The 20,641-nt window shown below is 44.8% G+C and overlaps 1 protein-coding gene across 6 annotated transcripts in view; it reads right to left on the minus strand.

Moving 5' to 3' along the window:
• The window catches only part of CEP250 (centrosomal protein 250), a 48,622-nt gene that overhangs the window by 25,717 nt on the left and 2,264 nt on the right, over positions 1 to 20,641 (minus strand). Inside the window, exons 2-16 of one of the 6 annotated variants that reach the window (XM_080686451.1) lie at positions 18,742 to 18,793; positions 16,094 to 16,382; positions 15,018 to 15,074; positions 14,031 to 14,113; positions 13,639 to 13,804; positions 12,750 to 12,856; positions 12,242 to 12,493; positions 10,718 to 10,814; positions 7,758 to 7,859; positions 6,856 to 7,017; positions 6,167 to 6,345; positions 5,677 to 5,859; positions 2,781 to 2,925; positions 1,673 to 1,819; positions 361 to 591 (exon numbers count right to left, since the gene is read on the minus strand). In XM_080686451.1, the coding sequence (XP_080542577.1) occupies positions 361 to 591; positions 1,673 to 1,819; positions 2,781 to 2,925; positions 5,677 to 5,859; positions 6,167 to 6,345; positions 6,856 to 7,017; positions 7,758 to 7,859; positions 10,718 to 10,814; positions 12,242 to 12,493; positions 12,750 to 12,856; positions 13,639 to 13,804; positions 14,031 to 14,113; positions 15,018 to 15,074; positions 16,094 to 16,279 (2,097 nt within the window). In that variant the 5' untranslated portion in view covers positions 16,280 to 16,382; positions 18,742 to 18,793. Of the gene's footprint in view, positions 1 to 360; positions 595 to 1,672; positions 1,820 to 2,301; positions 2,353 to 2,780; positions 2,926 to 5,676; positions 5,860 to 6,166; positions 6,346 to 6,855; positions 7,018 to 7,757; positions 7,860 to 10,717; positions 10,815 to 11,028; positions 11,091 to 12,241; positions 12,494 to 12,749; positions 12,857 to 13,638; positions 13,805 to 14,030; positions 14,114 to 15,017; positions 15,075 to 16,093; positions 16,383 to 18,741; positions 18,794 to 20,641 lie in introns of those variants that run through there. The other 5 variants (XM_080686450.1, XM_080686452.1, XM_080686453.1 and 2 more) reach the window with 5 other exon arrangements.

Below are 20,641 nucleotides of genomic sequence, written 5' to 3' on the forward strand. Positions count from 1 at the left end.
ACCTGGAGGAACAAAAACAAATAAGATATAGTCTTGCCTTCAAGGAGCTTGTGTTCTAATGGTTGAGACAGGTAAACAGACAATTATAATATAGTATTGAAGATGTGGTGTTTGAAATGTGCACAAGGTACTACCAGAGCATACAGAGAGGCATCTAATTCAAACTGGGGGGTGGAGTAGTGGGGGATCATGAAGGATTCCTACAGGAATTCTTTTTAAAAATTGGAAGATATACCCCAAACTAGTAACACTGGTCATTTCTAGGAAGTAAGACTTTATCACTTTCTCAATCATCTCTGTAGTGTTTTGCAGTGAGCATGTATTATACCTTAACGTGATGGTATGCATTTTACTTCTTACCTCGCTTAGTTTCTCTTGAAGTACTTCCTTCTCTTCTTGGATGCCCCTGAGATCTGCCTGCAGCTGAGCCCCGGTCTCCTCCGCTTTTTGCAGCTGGGCCTCCAGGTGAGTGTTCTTTTCCCACAGGGCTTCCCTGCTCCTCTCCACCTCTGCCAGGCCCACCTGCAAAGTGTTTCTCGCCTGCTCTGTGGCCTCCATTCTGCTGCACACAGACTGGTTCTCCTGTTCTAACTACTGACCAACAAGGGAAAGGCATAAAAGACAAGTGGTTAGTTTAGCGATCAAGTGCTGAGACAGAAATCCAAGTGAGATATGACTATTCTCCAAAGATGAACACAGGAGTGCTTATAAGAGAGGGGGACAATGCATTCATTTGATCTAGTGCCTATATTCCAGGTATTAGATGGACTGATGCTTGGGATAGAGATAAAAAGGTAAAATCTTATTCTCAAAAAATTCAGAATAAGAAAACATCAAAGATTTCTGGGGCTCAAGGGAACAGGTAGTAAAGAGACATGCTAAATTTGTAACCCATAGAGAAGATGCTTTGAGACTTAGGCTGTTCAGCAAATCCTTTTCTGGTGATTGCTGATATCTCATGCAACAGGATTAAAAACCTAGTCTTCCTAAATGAACAAAATAAACTGATGAACAAAATGGGTCCAAAGGCATGGATTCATGGAATAAACTGACAGACCTGAAGGGAGCAGGGGAGGGGGGAGGGAAGAGATTAACCAAAAACATATATGCATGTATACATAGCCCATGGACACATACAATAATGTAGTGAAGGCCTGGGTGGGGTGGGGCTGGGTGGAAGGGGACAAAGGGGGGAATCGGGAGACATCTGTAATACTACTATCAGCAACTTTAAGAAACCCTAATCTTCCTGTGTTTGTGATGTTTATTATTTAAGATCCTATATGTGTTGAGATCTAGAGGTGTCATTTCATTTGTTTGCTAATAAATTGTTATGTTAATAAAAATAAATTAAATAAATAAAAACCTAGTCTTCCTTCCTGAGGGCACGGGCCTCTTTCCCAGCCCTGGTGATTTTACCCTAAAGTCCAAAGGTGGTTCTGCTGTAGGCGAGGGAAGGGAGTAGTTTAATGGCTAAGCCCAGTCCTTATAGTCTGCTCTCCTCTGCACCATAAATGCTCTGCTCATTTTTGGACTACATTTGGGAGCTGATCTGCCTTGAGCTGATCCATTTAAGGACTCTTCCTTGTCATGGGTATCAGCTGCTTCTGTCACTGGCTTACCCTCAGTCGGACCCAGCCCTACCCCGTTTATCAGAAAAAGCTCCCCTCACCTGGAGAAGCTGCTGGTTCAGCGTGACTTTATCTAAGGCCAAAGCCTCGTTTAAGGCGCTGAGCTTGGCAGCTGCAGCCCGAAGATCAGCTACCTCAGCCTTCAGGCTGTTCTCAGAACTCGACAGCTCTGCAATGGACTGTTCTGCCTAAAAATAAAGAGAGTCAAAGGGTTTCCTACTTCCAGTTTTCCTGCAACAGCTCACAGCTCACATCCCCAACACCTGCTGCTTTCCTTGCAGAGATTAGTTAACACTCCATTCCTTCCCTTACAGTCTGACCAAGTTTTCCACTCACTCATTCATTCATTTCTTCATTCACTGAGGAGTAAGAGGAGCTCACAGTATAGAGCAGCCTTGGGCAAACTACGGCCCGCGGGCCGGATCCGGCTGTTCTATCCGGTTCTCTTGCTCTCCCCTCCGCTCCTTTACTTTGAATTTATATTCGTTCACACAAACACTCCATCCATGCTTTTGTTCCGGCCCTCAGGTCCAGTTTAAGAACCCATTGTGGCCCGCGAGTCAAAAAGTTTGCCCACCCCTGGTATAGAGGCACCGACAGCGGGATGTAAACAACTACAACTGGAATGACATCATAGACAATGTTAAGCCAAAGTGCTTTGGGAACTCACAGAAAGCACTGATTCAGTTTGGGAGAATCAAATATGCTTGGAGAAGAGTTGACCATTAAGTTGGATACGACTGAGATAAAGAACAGTTTGTGGTTAAAGGGGAGGAAGGAAGCAGTAACACCTGCAAAGTATTAGCATCATGAAAGAACACAGTGGAACTGAAATTGCAATTCATGCTTTGTGGCAGGAGTACAGGCATATGAGGAGCTAGGACTGGGATTTGAAATGAAGGGGAGGCTAGAAACAGTTTGAGGCAGATGGCAAAGGGCTTTGAATGCAGCTCCAAGGAGCTAGGAAGCCACTAAATGGTTTTAGAAAAGAGACAGACATATTTATACTTCAGAAAACCATTCTAATTCCGAGATAGAGAGTATATTGGGAGGGAAAGAACCTAAAAGCACAGACTAGTGATTGAGGCAAAAAATATAAAGGATCTGGCTTGCAGGGTGAAGAATGAGGTGAGGGGGAGGCCTACGCACCCTCGCCAGCGCTGCGGTCACTTCGGTTTGCTCTTGCCTCAGCAACTCCCCTTCCAGGCGACTTGACTCCAGGTTTTCCCGAAGAGTGATCAGTTCACTGAGTGATTCTGACTGTTTGGCTTCCAGGCCGGCCAGCATCTCCTGACTAAGGTGGGAAGGAGATGGGGCTAGAGGAAGTCTTACAAGTGGCCACACGACAAAAGGTAACAGGAATATAATTACCTTTGCTATGCAAAAAAACTGAAGGTCTCTAATAAATGATAAGATCTCCAAGACATAAAGTGACAAAAAGGAAGGTGCAGAACAGTGTACGTAGTGTATACAAGATATTGGGGAAAATAAGAAGTATGCATCGTTTGCATAAAGCAGCACTGGAAAGACAACCAAGAAATCAATTTAAATGATTACCTAGAGAAGGAAGAAAAATGGGATGAATGAAGTAGGGGGGAGTAAGACTTTCTCTGTGTAAATCTTTTTGTTCATTTATTTTAAAATATATTTTTATTGATTTCAGCAAAGAAGGGAGAGTGAGAGATAGAAACATCAATGATGAGAATCATTGATTGGCTGCCTCCTGCACGCTCCCTACTGGGGATCGAGCCTGCAACCCAGGCATGTGCCCTGACTGGGAATCGAACCGTGACCTCCCAGTTCAGTGGTTCTCAACCTTTTTAATGCCGCAACCCTTTAATACAGTTCCTCATGTTGTGGTGACCCCCAACCATAAAATTATTTTAGTTGCTACATCATAACTGTAATTTTGCTACTGTTAATGAATTGTAATGTAAATATCTGTGTCGCGACCCACAGGTTGAGAACCGCTAGCAGGGGTGCCTAAGACCACCGGAAAACACAGATATTTACGTTATGATTCATAACAGTAGCAAAATTACAGTTATGAAGTAGCAACGAAAAAATTTTATGGTTGGGGGTCACCACAACAGGAGGAACTGTATTAAAGGGTCACGGCATTAAAAAGATTGAGAACCACTGTCCTAGTTCATAAGTCAACACTCAACCACTGAGCCACACCAGTCAGGCTCTGTGTATATCTTTTAAAATAGTTTTGACTTTTGAATCATACAAATATTGATAAAAGTATTACCGGTTCAAACAAATTAAATTTTAAAATGTGCTTATTTTTATGGATTGTTAATAATTCTCCTTGGTACAGAAGAACCATTCCTTGCACAAGACGTGATCCTTATAGTAATCCTTCAAGAATCCACTATTTGTGCTTATTAGGTGCAAGGAGGTAAGGCACAGGGGATGAGGGGTTACACTAGAGGTGAAGAAGATACAGTTCCTGGCACCAGTTACACAAAGCCTACCGTATGCAGGACTCTACTCTGGCATTTTGCAAAAACTCTAATCTTCCCAACGACTTTTCCGGTTTGGCTCAGTATCAGTCCATGGACTGAAGGGTTGTGGTTGCAGGTTCCCCAGCTCTGGTAGAGGCACGAGCGGGAGGCAACCAAACACCTCATGACTGGTCAAGGTAAATATTATCATCCCCACTTTACAAATAAAGTAAACTGTCCAAGTAGCAGAGCCATAATTTAAACCAAGCTTTTGTTCAGCCTGAAAGGCCTTACTTTTCACAGATTAGCTGGGTCTCTTTACTCTGGAACTACCTTTCTTTTTCTTTTTTAATCCTCACCCAAGGTTATTTTTCCATTGATTTTTAGAGAGAGTGGAAGAGAGAGGGGGAGACAGAGAGAAACATCAATGTGAGAGAAACACGTCAACTGGTTGCCTCTTGCACACGCCCTGATCAGGGCCCAGGCCAGGGAGGAGCCTGCAACCGAGGTATGTGGCTTTGACCAGAATCGAACCCAGGTCCCTTTGGTCCACAGGACAACACTTATCCACAGAGCCAAACTGGCTAGGGTGGGAACTCCTTTTCTTGACCAGCTCATTTCCCACTACTTTCCAGGGTAAGTCCTACCCTTTAGCTAGCCCAGGCTACTCTGAACACACCATAAACCTTCCTGCCTCCTTTTCTTTGCTAACCTACACCTTTAGCCCTTCTTCCACTCTCCACAAATCAAAATATGTCAAGGCCCAACTCAAAGTCTACCCTCTTCTCTATGAAGCTTTCAATAATTGTTATTCCTATGATCCTGGCCTGAAACTCTATGTAGCTCATACTTCATCTGGCCTCATGCTACAATTAGTTCTTATCTGTCTTCCCCATCAGATTGCAAACTGCTTGAGATTAAGGCCTGTGTCTTATTTCTGTTTCCCCACAGGCACTGGGCAAAGCCTGGATGAACTTTCTGTATTCATCTTTCTGCAAAGAAAGGAGTAGTAAGCCAATCTGAACCCACTTCAAACCAGGCTTCTATTTACTCCACTTACTTTTTTTTTTTTTAATGTATTTTATTGATTTTTTACAGAGAGGAAGGGAGAGGGAGAGAGAGTTAGAAACATCGATGAGAGAGAAACATCAATCAGCCGTCCCCTGCACGCCCCCACTGGGTACATGCCCTTGACGGGAATCAAACCCGGGACCCTTTAGTCAACAGGCTGACGCTCTATCCACTGAGCCGAACCCATCAGGGCTATTTACTCCACTTTCTAAGAGAGGGGAGTGGTAGAGGAGGGTGTGGAATTAAAATGGAAGACTACCCGGCCAGCATGGCTCAGTGGTTGAGAATTGACCTATGAATCAGGAGGTTTCGGTTCCATTTCCAGACAGGGCACATGACCAGGTTGTGGGCTCGATCCCTAGTGTGGGACGTGCAGGAGGCAGCAGATCCATAATTCTCTCTCATCATTAATGTTTCTCTCTCTCTCTCTCTCCCTCCCTCCATCTCTGAAATCAATAAAAACATATTTTCTAAAAAATGAAGGAAAGATCAAGCCCCAGTGAGGAGGGACGGGTCACACTCACAGGCGCTGCCTCTCTCGGACAGCCAGGTGCAGCTCCTCCTGCTGCTCCTCCTTCTCGCCCTGAGCAGAGTCCCCCTGCAGCTGCAGCTCCATGTTTGTCCTGCGCAGGCGCCAGGCCTCCTGCTCCAGCACCGCCAGCTGCTGCTGCAGCTCTCCCCTGGTCTCCTGCAGGAGCGCTCGCTCCCTGGAAGAAGGAACCAGAGATGAGCAGAGACCTTGGAACCTAGAGTCCTTCCTGGAAGCAGACATCACAGGGTTAAAGGACAGAGGCATCTGTTTCCTTTAAATATCTCATCTTTCCTTTTGAGCAGGACAGTCTTTTATCACAAGAACCCAAAACTGAGTGAGCAGGAACAAGCAGAGCACAAAGCAAGGCAGCCCTGGGTTTCAGGGAGAGCAGGGCCAGCCAACCAGAAACACGATGGGAGACGGTAAGTGGCCAGGCAAGATGAGCCTGGGAAGGAAGCGGGGAATGAGCAGCCCCTGCTCACTTGCTGAGCGAGTCCACTTCTCCCTGGAGGTCCACGGTCTGCCCTGCCAGAGTGTCCCGCTCCCCAGTGAGCTTCTGTAACCGCTGTCTCAAGGCCTCACCTTCTTCCTCCCACTGATGATGCTGCTGCTGCAAGAAGCTCACAGCTTCCTGACAGCCTGAAAGCTGCTGCCTTAGGTCCTGTGCAGGAAGAGTAGCAGAAGTGAGATGGTGGACAAGAGGGCAGGGAGAGGAGGGATGTCGGAAGCCTGAATGGAGAGCTGGGCAAAGGGCTTGGGGGCTGCAGCGACACGGGTAAGCTAAGAAGAAATACGACCAGTCAAGAAGACAGAGGATCAGAGATTATTGAGCTTCTGTGGCTCCTGGAGTCTCAGAGTTCATCACCTTCAAATATATAGTGTGTGTGGGGGGGGGGAGAGGAGGGGGGCTTAGAATTGGGACACACTCACCCATACTCTCCCAGGGCTTTGATCACCAATCTTTGCATTGACTGGCACAGAGAATGTGCGTTACCCACCAGTACAACTGGGCAGACACAGAGAGATTCTAATGGGAACTTTGGGGTGTTGACAAAACACTTCATGACTGGTCAACATAGTGAAAGGGGCAGTCCAGGCTAGGAGGGTACCTGGAGCACATATCACTCTAGATACCCACCCCTGTGGTTAAGGAGGAATCTGGGGTTCTTACTTGCACAGCCTGGCGTCTCTGAGTCAGCACTGAACGCACCAGAGTTAGAGCCTTGTCTGGGTCCTGGGAGTCAAACTGGGAGGAGAAGTCACTATAGTCCAGCTCCAAGGTGCTCTCATGACCAGAGCCTTGGGACATATTGTCCCCTTCGTCCACCATGACCTAAAACCCAACACAGCCAGCTCACCACTCTAGTGCGCAAGGACTAGAGTCCACACAGGGACTAACACCACAGGCTGGACAAACCTGATGTTTTCCTTCTCGGGTTCTCTCCCTAGGGAGTGGGAAGAGGGTATCTAAGAGCAAAACAGGTGGTTCCTTCAACTCCTCACCTTCGGTCACCTAAACCTAGGACTAGCAACAAGGCTAGAGCACTCTGAGGTAATAAGTGACAAAATGAAGGAAGAAGAGGCTCTTGAGGTAACATAGACCAGAACCCAGCCACTGGCCTGAGGGTTACAGATGGCAATAAGAAAGGGAACCTGGCTCTAGCTGGTTTTGCTCAGTGGTTAGAGTGTCAGTCCATGGACCGAAGAGTCGTGGTTGCAGGTTCCCCAGCTCTGGTAGGGGCACGTGTGGGAGGCAACCAATTAATGTTTCCCCTCCACCTTTTTCTCTCCTCCTCCCTCCTTCCCTTCCATCTCCCTTTCTTCCCTCCCTCCCACTCTCTCTAGAAATCAATGGGGGGAAGTAACGGGAGTAGAGGGGGCCTGTTCCAGCAAGCAGAACAAACACACGAATGCTTAGCTACTCCTTAGGTTCCAATCTTCAAATACACTAAGAGAAATCATCCCCACAGGATCCTAAGTCCAAACACCTCAGAGAGTGGAAATCTAGGCATGATGGGAAGCCTGGGGAGGAGTGAGACATAACCTGGTTATGAACAGGAGGTCTGCCAGTACCTGGGTTATATCCTTGATCACTTGCTGTAATGACAGCTTCTCCTCTTGGGCATTCCTACTAAGAGATGCCTCATGCTCCATTAATTCTGCATGATTTGTCTCCTGAATAGGGAACAAAATAGGACCTAAGAGCCAAATTCTCAGAAAAGAATTTATCATTCCAAAACCTCAAATCAACCAGAGTCTCATTCTGTCTATTCTGTTAACCCACTTTTTTCCTGACCATGAATGAATGCTAACGCCATCCCAGGAGACTGAAGACAATAGGATGTGGTGATTAAGAGCTCAGTTTGGTGATTAAGAGCTCCAAACTAGCCGAAACCGGTTTGGCTCAGTGGATAGAGCGTCGGCCTGCGGACTGAAAGGTCCCGGGTTCAATTCCGGTCAAGGGCATGTACGTTGGTTGCGGGCACATCCTCAGTGGGAGGTGTGCAGGAGGCAGCTGATCGATGTTTCTCTCTCATCGATGTTTCTTTTTTTTTTAAAATATATTTTATTGATTTTTTACAGAGAGGAAGGAAGAGGGATAGATAGTCAGAAACATCGATGAGAGAGAAACATTGATCAGTTGCCTCTTGCACACCTCCTACTGGGGATGTGCCCGCAACCAAGTTACATGCCCTTGACCGGAATCGAACCCGGGACCTTTCAGTCCGCAGGCTGATGCTCTATCCACTGAGCCAAACCGGTTTTGGCTCTCATCGATGTTTCTAACTCTCTATCCCTCTCCCTTCCTCTCTGTAAAATATCAATAAAATATATTAAAAAAAAAAAAAAGAGAAGGAAGCTCAAAGGAGCAGTTACCTAAATTTACCAAGTTAGTAACTGATAGAACAAGAACTCTGATCTAGGCAATCTAGTTTGGAGCTCTTTTTTTTTTTTTTTTTAAATATATTTTATTGATATTTCACAGAGAGGAAGGGAGAGGGATAGAGAGCTAGAAACATCGATGAGAGAGAAACATCGATCAGCTGCCTCCTGCACACCTCCTACTGGGGATGTGCCCGCAACCAAGGTACGTGCCCTTGACCAGAATCGAACCTGGGACCTTTCAGTCCGCAGGCCGATGCTCTATCCACTGAGCCAAACCGGTTTCGGCTGAGCTTCCTTCTCTTTAAAACACAAATAATTAGCAGTAACTACTTCACAGGTTTTGATGCTTAAATGGAAACAATACATGTAAATTACTCAACATAATACCTGGCACAAAGCAAATGCTCAATAAATGTGAGCTGTCATTGGAGGATGGCTACTGTCTCTAAACAGCAAAATGATGCTTAAGACTAAAGCCAGCTTGGCTCAGTGGTTGAGCATCGACCTATGAACTAGGAGATCAGGGTTTGATTCCTTGTCAGGGCACATGCCTGGGTTGTGGGCTTGATCCCCAGTAGGGGACCTGAGACAATCAATGATTGTCTCTCATCACTGATGTTTCTATATCTTTCTCCCTCTCCTTTCCACTCTGAAATCAATAAAAATATTCATTACAAAAAAGACACTAAGGTTAAACCAAAGAAACCTCTAGCCCCAAAGCTAGAAATAAATCTGAAAGACTCAAGATTTCTTCTCTTCCACCCGGCCGGTGTGGCTCAATGGTTGACGGTCGACCTATGAACCAGGTCACAATTCGATTACCGGTCAGGGCACATGTCTGGATTGCATGCTCAATCACCAGTGTGGGGTGTGCAGGAGGCAGCCAATCAATGATTCTCTTTCATCATTGATATTTCCATCTCTCTCCCTCTCCCTTCCTCTCTGAAATCAATAATAAAAATATAGTTTAAAAAAAGATTTCCTCTCTTCCTTCCTATCATATTGTGTTAGTGAAGGCCTAATGACATATACCTGCAGCGATGTTTTGTTGGACCAGCATTTACAAAATTGAGAGATTTTATGAATTGAGATCTGAATTTCTGTAGTCTCAAAAACTTAACAAATGGGCCACACCAGCCCTCATTCCTACATGGCAATAATTTACTTAAGTGAGTAGTGGATACCACTTCCAGATGAGACATGTATTCTTCAGGGTCCTGCAGTCCCTGCTACTCCTCACTGTTTTCTTAACACCAAGATCAAGTGCTCTCTATACTGAAAACTAAATATGACAGCCCTGGAATTCTTACCACTTCACTCACTTTACCTTATCTGGACCCTGCGGACTTTTGAATTTGCAAATTCCTGACAAACAGGAACCAACAGGGCATAAACATGTCCAGCTCCCAGCTGATCCCATTTGGGATCCTAGGGGTATGCATGTGGGTAAGGGTTCAGGATCTGCCTAAAATCAGAGGTCTGAAAACTCTTGGAGATGAAAGGAAATGTGGGATCAAGCCAGCAGTTCTAGCGCCCAACCCGAGAGAATCCCTTTGATAACAGCCTTGGCAGATGTCAAGCCAGTGACACACACCTTGCTCCTTCCCAAGATAGACCAATCAACTACTGAGAAGCTCTAGCTGTTAGCCAAACCCTACCAATCTGTAACTTCTAGTCATTGACATTGCTTGTGCCCATCTGGAAAACACTAAACAAGTCAACTCCTTCCCCCTGTGTCGGTCCTTCAGATACGTGAAGGCAGCCATCACGGCTTCCTCAAGCCTTTCTTCTCTGGGCTAACCTTGCCACACTCCCCAGTTGTTTCCTTTATGACTAGGTTTTGAATCTCTCCACACATCCCCTTCCTAGTTTGCCAGTGTGCCCTTAAAGCATGTCCCACTCTCTCTGATAAGGACATACTGCATACATATACCATTGTAGTATCCCCAGGGATAGTAGACAGTTGATATTTCTTGAATGAATAAATGAATGAGTTAATCAATTTTCAGATTCAGCCAATATTTATTTTCTAGCTTTAGGGGGTTTCATCGAGAGAGATTTAACTCTACCCAGTACTACCTGTTCATGAAGGTCAAGGAATCTACAAGCCTACTCCCACCTCCTTCCCAGAACACAGGATCATATACCAGGATCTCCATTGTCTCTCTCAGAGCCTTCACCATCTTTTCATAATCTTCATTTTGCTTCTGAGACTGGGTCAGAAGAGCAGAGAGCTCGGTTACCCTGAAGAGAAGAGCATAGCATTGTCACCTGGGCAGCTCACTGATGTGAACAGAGCTACTATGCAGCACACCCCATGCCCAACACAGACATTCCCACTGTAGCCCCCACAGAGTCCCGGGTGCCCACAGCCCTTGCACTTCCTGAATACCACAGGATGCTATAGTTTTGAACTGGGGGGAAGCCAAAAGCCACTCAGACACATGCAGGGATTTACCACATCTCAAGTCTGGAACACGTGTTTGTGGGCCTGAGAGCTGAAGGTAAGCCCTGGCCCAGGCCCTTCCAGGCCCCGCTTGATCTTGAAGTCAAGCACCCTGAAGTCAATAAGAACATCAGAATTGCCACATGGGATAGTCCCAAGGTTCTCTGATAGGAAAAAAGGAGGGACAACTTGGGGGAAATTATGGTTAACCTCCCAGGAAAATCACCATACATCTTTATCACTTTAACACTGTATCCTGGAGCTCAGTACCTGGTGTTATGTGGGTAGCTGAAGAAATATTTCTTGAATTAATGTCATCTAGGAGTCTTAATTTTTTTCAAAGTCTTAATCATTTATTCTGTACCAACTCTAAGAGCCTTAACTCACTGCATGGTCATTCATTTAATTATTGTATCATTCAATAAACATTTATTGAGTATGTACTATATGGCAGAAAAAGTGCAAAACACTGGGGACACAAAACTTACTAAGACAAGGTCTCTGCCATGCTTCCCAGGGCCTTCACAATCCAACCAAACAAACTGCAATTTATGGACACCACCAATAGGTGGTGATACAACCCTGGCCATGGGGTATAAACTGAACTTTGCCCTGAGAGTCAAACAGGCTCTTTGTTTATGTTCCTGTCCTTCTTATCATCATTTTAAAAAAATCTTTTTTTATTATAATCCAAAAAATAAAAATAAAAAAAATCTAATGAAAAAAGGAAACTAAATAATTAATGAGCTACAATGAGATCAATGCTGCAACAAGCAGGTCAAAGACCAATATGGGCCTAATCTAACAGGCTGTTGAGGTCAGAGAAGGCTTCACAGAAGAGGTGACATCTGAACTGTCTTAAAGGATAAGGCAGAGAGAAGGGGAAGGAGGAATTGCTGGCTAAGGTCAGCATGTACAACGGCAGTGAAACATGGAAGAGCTCGGCTGGTCTGGGGATGGCAAGTAGTTTGGTGTTGATAGAAGAAAGAGTCATAGCAAGCTCTATAAGTCAGCAGGTGAGAAACTGAGCTGCAAGATAGTCTGAGGGCAGAGGGCAGTGACATGGCCCCAGCTGTGGCATTTCGTTTCAAACCCGACTCCCTCTGGCACATCTCCTTCCCCTTTCATGGGAGGAATGCTCTTCACATCTCCTCCCCTATCTCTCACACCCTATGGGAGTTAACTTCCCCCCAGTGACCCCTTTCTGGGCCCCAGCCCATCTCACCGATCCTGAAGCTCGGCCTTCTCCAGATCCCCTTGACTCTTCAGCTGTATTAACTCCTGGCTCCTTTCATGGGCTTCCTTCTCCAGCTCCTGAGTCTTGGCTAGTAGCAGCAGCAGCTGGGTTGGCGCACTCCCATCTAGTCGCCCAGATCCATCAGGTTCCCGAGACTGTGTTCCCACAGTCAAGCGCAGACAACAGGTCAACAGGGATCCTGAAAGCTTCACATGTTCTGCCTTGAGCTCTGTCAGGTCTCTGAGTACAAGCGAGGAAAGAGCAGACTCCAATAGGGACCAGGGAAGGGAGCATGGAGACCAGACCCAGTGAAGCCTGCGGAGCAGGTCTAGGAGAAATTATCTGAACGTAGTAACACCAGCCCTCCCCACCAACATTCCCACTCACCTATCCCCCACCCCTGCTCTCTGTCATCTGGTCCCCTCCAACAGCAGCCCACCATCCAAAGTCCAAAATGGTAGAGGCAAACCACCTCCCCACTTAATGCCCCACTAACCTGTCAGTGGCTGACTTCATTTCCAGGAAGTGGCGTCGGAAGGTCACCACCTCCCGCCACAGACTGAGAAGGCGACCATGCTCCCCTTTCAGGTAGCCCTTGAAGAACTGTGTGTCCAGAAACCCAGGTCATACCAAAGGGCAAAAGGCTATCTTTTGCCAAACCAGGAATCTTGGATTCCTCCTAACTACTGAGGGCGAGGAAAGGAGGGACTTATAGCTTATAAATGGGTGTCTATACTCAAGTTGTGCTGAAGAGCTTAATCAAGTCAGTAGAGATCAAAGGGCCTGGGATATATGACCTGCATTTCTGGCCTTCCTTTGAGCTAGATTAGAAAAGGATAAATAGTAGCTGCTCAACAAATGGGATCTACTGTATTACCATTGTTATTAGACTCATAAAAAGGATTAAATGATGCAACATATCTTAAATCACCTATCATAATATATAATACCTGGCACAGAGTGAAGACTCAGAAAACATTAGTGTCCTTTAACTGGGATCTGAAAATTCCTTAGGGTCCATATCTGGTACTTCTTCCCCATTCAATTTCAATAGCTACCTCCTTAGCATCTACATCTGCAGACCTCCAGATGAGGGAGTCAGTAACTTCAGATCCATCTATAAAGCTAGTCTACTTACACAGGGACAGAGTTGCTTTGAGTGTCATGTCATCTGCCAGCAAAATCTCAACTAAGCAAGTAAGGGAAGAACTAAGCTGAAGGCCCAAGCAGGGTCAGCTGCCAGCATGAGTGGTGAGGATGGTCAGAGACTTTAATGACAGCCCAGTTTCCATCCAAGTCCTCAAGTAAACCCCTTCCAACACTGACCAGGGTAGTGCCCAGAGTACAAGCCCTGCTCTCACAGTCCCAGCCCCTGTCCCTCCTACCTCCTGCTCCATCCGCCACTGGCTCTCCTTCCTTATCAGCTCATCCCGGGCCCGGCTCCAATCTACTGTCAATTTTTCCACATCTTCCCGAAGTGCTTTATTGACCACGTCAGCTTTTTCCATGTGTAGCCGAAGCTGAGTGTTTACCTCTGCTAGACTCTCACACCTGCACTGGGGGAAGGTAAGAGCAAGTGCAAAATAAAGGTCTGGTCCAACCACTGGACTTCCTGGAGCAAGATGACAACCCCTGGAATTTTCCAGTGCCAAGACTTGAGGGCTACGGCTGAAAGTCCATGATTTTAATCTGTGTTAGCCCCCAGAACAGAAGTTCCCCATCAGCCTTTTCTACCCACTAACCAAGCACCCAGGACAGAGAATTTGGGGTCCATCACCTCTGTTGTTCCTCCTCCAATTGCATTAGCAGCTGTTCCAAGTTTGGCTCCTTCACACTGTCCCACATCTGAGGGATCGGTCCCTTAGCCAGACAGAGACAAGCCTTATTTACCAATTCCCTGATGCCCCCTTCTACAGCAGCCACTTTCTCTTTATTCTTTCTTCCCTTTGTTTGCAGTATGCCTCTTTTCTCAATCACTGCATCCTGAAAGTAAGTCCACTGCATCCCTCTCTCCAAAAGTGAACTGTGACTTCCCCTGAAAGACGGCATCCGGTAGTGAAAAGAACTTTCAACCTAAGAAGCGTAAGATATATCTTTCACTGATGGCCTTGACTTCTACCACACGAATTTTTGAACCTTGGGAAGTTAACTTCTCTGAACCACAAAATCTTTAGCTACAAAATGAAGGTAATATAATCCCCCTCAGAAAGTTGTTTTGCAGATTAAGTGATATAATTACATAACAATGCCTAATGGTGCCTGGCCTACATAGACTAGTACTCAATAAATTTTGGTTCTTTCCTTCCTCTGAGAGAATTTCCCAGGGGAATGTGAGATGGTACTGAGAGGGAGGTGGAACAAAGGCAAAAGAGTTGTTGAAAGCCAGTTCTACCCAGCCAAAAGCACAAACAAATCCCTCTGCCACAAACTCGGTTTTTAGGCTGCAAAGGCACATCTCTCTATGACAGAGAAACACTGACACCTTCTGGAGGAAAAATGCATTTCTTCCCTCTGATCCCACAACCCTTCCAATCTGATTAAATCTCCTGATGCTGCATTTTGTCCTTAGAGAGCCAAAGGTTGAAGTCTGACAGGCCAGAAGTAGCTAGGTCCAATAAGGTATCTGCACGACAAAGCTCTCAGGGGCTGAAGAAAGAGGCTTCTATCAAACACCGCCTTATCACACCCAACCCCTCTCAGCAAGCGAAGCCTGACAAGCATATTCACTGAGGGCTCAGGGGGAGCACAGAACAGCCTCACTCACCCCAGTGGCTTCCAGCTGCTTCTCCAGCTCTTGGCACCAGCTCCGGTACTGCAACACCTGAAGCAAACAGAGCAGGATGTGAGCAATGGGCACAGCTGGTACAAACTGCCCAAACCAAAGGCCCCAAGAATCATGGGCAAATCTGCTGTGAATAGGGGACTCGGTGATGACATTGAAGTAAGGCCATAACATTTTATAGTTTCTTTTTTTTTTTTTTCTTTCCCCTTTTCCCCCCATTGACCTCTTCCAGCCCCCCGCCACCTCTCCAAATATAACATTTTATAGTTTCTATGTGGTCATCTAAATAATACTTTCTTGCCCAGCCAGCGTGACTCAGTGCTTGAACATCGACCTATGAATCTGGAGGTCACAGTTCAATTCCCAGTCAGGGCACATGCCCAGGTTGCAGGCTCGATCCTCTGTGTGGGGTGTGCAAGAGGCAGCCAATCAATGATTCTCTCTCTCTCTCTCTGAAATCAATAAAAATATATTTAAAAAATATTTTCTCTACATCTCTTGTATTAAAGGCAAGATCATGGACTTTGGAACCAGAAAACCTATGGTAGGTCCTAGGTTTAGACTAGGGAAGCAACACTAGACAACTAATTTAACCCTCATGAATGCCATCTTTAAAAGGGAGAAAAGATAGCCCTGACGGTTTGCTCAGTGGTTAGAACGTCAGCCCGTGGATGGAAGGGTTGTGGGTTCAATTCCCAACCAAGGGCCCGTTCCTCGGTTGCAGGTTTGGTCCCTGGCCCCGGTCAGGGCGTGTGCGGGAGGCAACTAGTCAACGTGTCTCTCTCACATCAATGTTTCTCTCTCTCTCTCTCCCCCTCTTTCCTCCCTTCCACTTTCTCTCTCTGAAGATCAAAAGAAAAAACATCCTCAGGTCAAGATTAAATATAATAATAAAAAGATAAAAGACAATATATATCTCATGGAGTAATTGTGAGCATCAAAGGAGAGGCTGTTTGGGACATTCCTACCAGATGGTTCTGGCACCTGCAACCCTTATCCTACCTCAGCACCCAGCTCTAGGTGTTCTTTTCCCCTCCCTGAAAAGGCAGTTGCCTCACCTTGGCCTGAAGCTTCCTCACAAGGACTGCTTGCCTCTGCTGGGCCTCCTGAGAGCTCTTCAGCTTCTTCCAGGAGGCTGCCTGGTTCTCTGCCATCTGCTGCTGTAGCGCCAGCACCTGATCCTCCAGCATCAGCTGCAGTGACTGGGGCTTCATATTGTTCAATCCAGGGCCTCCTGTCTCCATGGAGGTACCAGACGATAAGCCCACAGGCCCCTATGCAGCCAGAGGCTGTTCACTCCCAGCAGGGTCTCTAATCATTGCTGTGCCACTTGGACCTTCTCTTGAGCTGAGGACCAAAGCACACAGTGTAGTTAAAAGGACTGTCTGCAAGACTCAAATTTATTCAACAAATACTCATTCAGTCCCACAAAGCTGGGTTGGGCAAAGTAAATAGGTTCCTTTACTACAAGGACCCCTCAGAGCCTTTATAATACTAAGATGGATCCCAATCTCTGAGGAGAGCTTTGATGAGCATTATTTCCTAAATTTATTTGACCATGACCAAGTTCACAGGACTAGTGTTTCCTGGCATGCCTCTTGAAACTCTGCATTAGACCAAGAGCTCCTGGCTTACCATTGCATCCCTAGTGCCTGGCACAGTGCCTAATAAACACCTGATGAATGAATCACTAAAGGTGATGTTAATCTATCAAGGGAGATAGACACAATTACAATACAGTAAATCCTCATTTAATAGGTTCTATGACTTTAAGTAAAACGACGTATAACAAAACCAATTTTAACATAGACTAATTGATATAAACAAGAGTTAAGTTCCTATGGCATTGCAGCAACATTATAACCAAACAACGCTGAACAAAATATGTTATTTGAGGACCTGTACAATGTAGTATATGCAATAATAGAGGCAATACAGGACAGTCTGGGAAAACAAAGGAAGGGCATTTAACCAACCTGATGGCTGTGAACTGTGTGAATCATCATATTTAATACTTGCTAAGTGCTTCCAGGGTTCAGTCACTTCATAGGTTCTTTACAAACACTATGCCATTTCGTCATTGTAAGAATCTTAAAGCCTTCAATGCCTTCCTATCACACTTCTGCATAGGTACGATTATAATTCTATGTATGAATAAGGAAACTGAGGCTTAGAAAAAAACTAAGCAATTTGTCTTAGTTCATACAGTTGGCATTTGGTTGGTTAGGGATTTGAACACAAACAGTCTGACTCTCTGACAAAGAAATGGAGTAGCAGGCATTTCAGGCGGGAGATCCAACAGAGAGGGAAGAAGGAGCCATCTTCAGAAGGATAGCAAACCCTCCTCACCCACAGGAGCTGGGCCAAAACAGGGTAATGGGCTACCTGCAGGCAATGAGCTTTAGATATACCCAGGAGAGGTGGAGGCATGGTGGTCAAGAAGAGTTCTAGGTGCTAGTCCAAGCTTTGCCTTTAATGGGCTCTGTGACCTTGGGCATGCCACTTCCTCTTCATTCTCCTTGTCCAAAAATGAGGGCACCCAGCTACATGACCTCTGTGTTTCTTTTTTTTTTTTTTTAATATATTTTATTGATTTTTTACAGAGAGGAAGAGAGAGGGATAGAAAGTTAGAAACATCGATGAGAGAGAGACATCGATCAGCTGCCTCCTGCACGCCCCCCACTGGGGATGTGCCCGCAACCCAGGTACATGCCCTTGACCGGAATCGAACCTGGGACCCTTCAGTCCACAGGCCGATGCTCTATCCACTGAGCCAAACCAGTTAGGGCTGACCTCTGTGTTTCTTATGCCTCTAAACACATCCAATAACCTCCTGCATCCTGGCTCAAATGTCACTTCCTATCATGTCCTCCCAGATGTAGATATATACATATATATGCATACACACACCTATATACACATATATAGTATTCTATCAAGTATATATTATATAATAAAAATACTTTATATAATACATATAGAGAGAATATAATGTCTATATTACATTTTATCATTATTTGCCTATCTCTTCTACTAATCTGTGAGTGCCTCAAAGACAAGAGTAATTCATTTTACTCATTAATAGGTTATCAGCAATGCATAATGAAGAAATGCATGTGGGCCTTACTCCTGGCCAGAGGTTATAAATGTGGCCCAATGGCTCTTTTCAACCACTGTGTGGCCCATACAAAGAATTTTTAAGAATTCAAATTAAGTGACAATATTTACCATTGGGAAAATGCATATAATGATTCATATTCTGGAAAATAGGAATAGCTAGTGATCCTTGACCCACAGTCCCATGAGGCACAGCCACCTGCAGTTGAACAGTGTCTATCCCCTTTAGAGCATATGCTCTCTAATCTACCAGTCTCTGCCCCCACCCCTACCCCAGCCTATTCTCTCCCTCACACTGATAGCAGATTTCAGTTGTCATTTACCATTATACTTGTGCTGGTGTTTTTCTTACGACAGAGTTATAGAGGAAAACCCAGTTTGCTAATTTACATTACCTCCTGGGCAACTGCAGAGCTTGTGCTAGACAGGAAGGAAAGTGCATCAAGTAGGAAGAACTGAGTGGCACCAATAAAGGCTTAGTGGTACCAATACCCCAGACAGCCTCTTCCTAGCCTATAAACTGGGTTTATACAGCCTTCCCCTACTCCATACATCTTCCTTTCCACCAAGGCAGTGTCAACCAACTCACCATGGCTCTGTAAGTGGCTAGTTCAATCTCTCTTCTAGTTGGAGGCACAAACCTGTTGGGAAATAGTTCTTAGTGCCAACAATACCAATATGAGTAGCTCCAAGAGAAGCCTTTTCTCTCCTAAAAAATGTGAGGGCTGGGCTAGGCTTTTGCACACAGTGGGAGTCTCAGAGGCCCCAAAGACTCCCTTACCCTTCTTTGAATCCTCACTTCCCAAATATTGGGCGGAACCTAATGAAATTGTCAATGCTTGCCCATTTTTTGAACCTGTAAGAATGCTAATTTCATGTAGTTCAATCCAATGTGTATAAGAAGCCATGCCAGTTACCAGAATTCTCATATTAAATCCTCTTTTAAGATCAGACTGCTGTTGACACGTAAACATTATGTGAGAAGGTAATAGTAATACTTCAGTAAAGAAATGGAATTATATAATTATTTTACCTTAGCAGATAATTAAGTATTTTTAGAGCTATTTAAAAATTTAGTCCAAACCTCTAATTTGACAATAAGGAACCTGAGGCCTACAGAGTTGAAGTAACTTCATTTTATTCACATTTTATTTATATGCTCTCTTTACCTCAGAAAATGATTTGAAATTGCAGCAAATGTACCATACTAATAATGTAAGATGCTACTAATAGGGAAAACTGGGTGCAGGGTATATGGGAACTCTCTGTACTATGATATTTTTCTATAAATCTAAAATTGTTCCTAAAAAATTAAGTTTATTTTAAAAATGATTTGAAGTGTTTTATGACTAAAACAAACAAAAAAAATCCCTATAAAACTGCAATTCCCTAAAACAAGAAAAAGAGGGAGGGAGCATAGTAAATTACAACAATTCTGAAATTTAGTTCTGAGCTTCAAGACACAGTTCAGTACCCTTTTATTAACACACTGTCAGATCAGCCAGAAAATAAACTAGCACAGCTCCAAAAGAAGGTAGGTTTCGATGTCCCTCAGAAAAGGAAAAGGTCAGAAGTTGGCAAATGGTAACAGACTGGACTGCATTCAAATGGGATAATGGATGTCACTGTGCTTTGTAAACTATAAACCATTGAAGAGACATTATCATTACTGTAGGAAAAGGAAAAAGAATCACTTCTTTTATACATTAATTTATCCCATAAACACTCATGAATTCCAGCTCAGTATCAGGTAGTCTGTCTACCAGTGATACAGAAATGAACAAGACCAACTTCCTACTTTTGCTAGGAACCAGACTGGGAAGGGCAGGAGCCTCTGAACCTGGGTGGACAGTGAGAGAAGAGTGACACAGATTATGTATTTGGTCTTCCTTCATTCAAAATACTCAAAAAGGAGTATTTAAATGAAGTTTAAAATAGAAGCACCACCACCTAAACTTGGAATAGAGGTGTACTAGTAAATGCTGCAAGGACTAAGATGTGGACTACTGTTATTAAATAGGATTTGTCACTTAAAGCAAAAAAGGAAAAACAATTGAGGGCATAAACGTTTTATTTTCTGAGCAAAGAAACTATATATATTAGTCTGCAGAGACAATTAGTTTCTTACTGCAGAAAAAAAATTAACATGCAGCTCCTTTTATAAATCTCATACTTGGGGCCTCTCTCTCTCTCTCTCTCTCTGATTTTCTCCCACCTCTCTGGGCTCTCCCTTCCGTCTCTTTTGTTGGCTCTCCTCATCTCCCCAAAAGTTGGAGGCCCCAGAGCTCAGGCTTCAGACCTTTTCTCCATCAACCTTTATTTCCTAGGTAATCTCATCCAGTTTCAGGGCTTAATTTTCTCCCCTTAAAAGTGAGCTGGAATAAAGTTAATGAAGCTAATAAAGCAGAAATGACTTCCAGAGCAAGGTCATAAAAGGCACTCTAGCTTTCCCCACTGTGTCCTGAGGAGACTCAGGCAGCTCAGTGGTA

The sequence above is a fragment of the Plecotus auritus genome, assembly GCF_963455305.1.
Source record: "Plecotus auritus genome assembly, chromosome: 8".
Lineage (NCBI taxonomy): Eukaryota > Metazoa > Chordata > Mammalia > Chiroptera > Vespertilionidae > Plecotus > Plecotus auritus.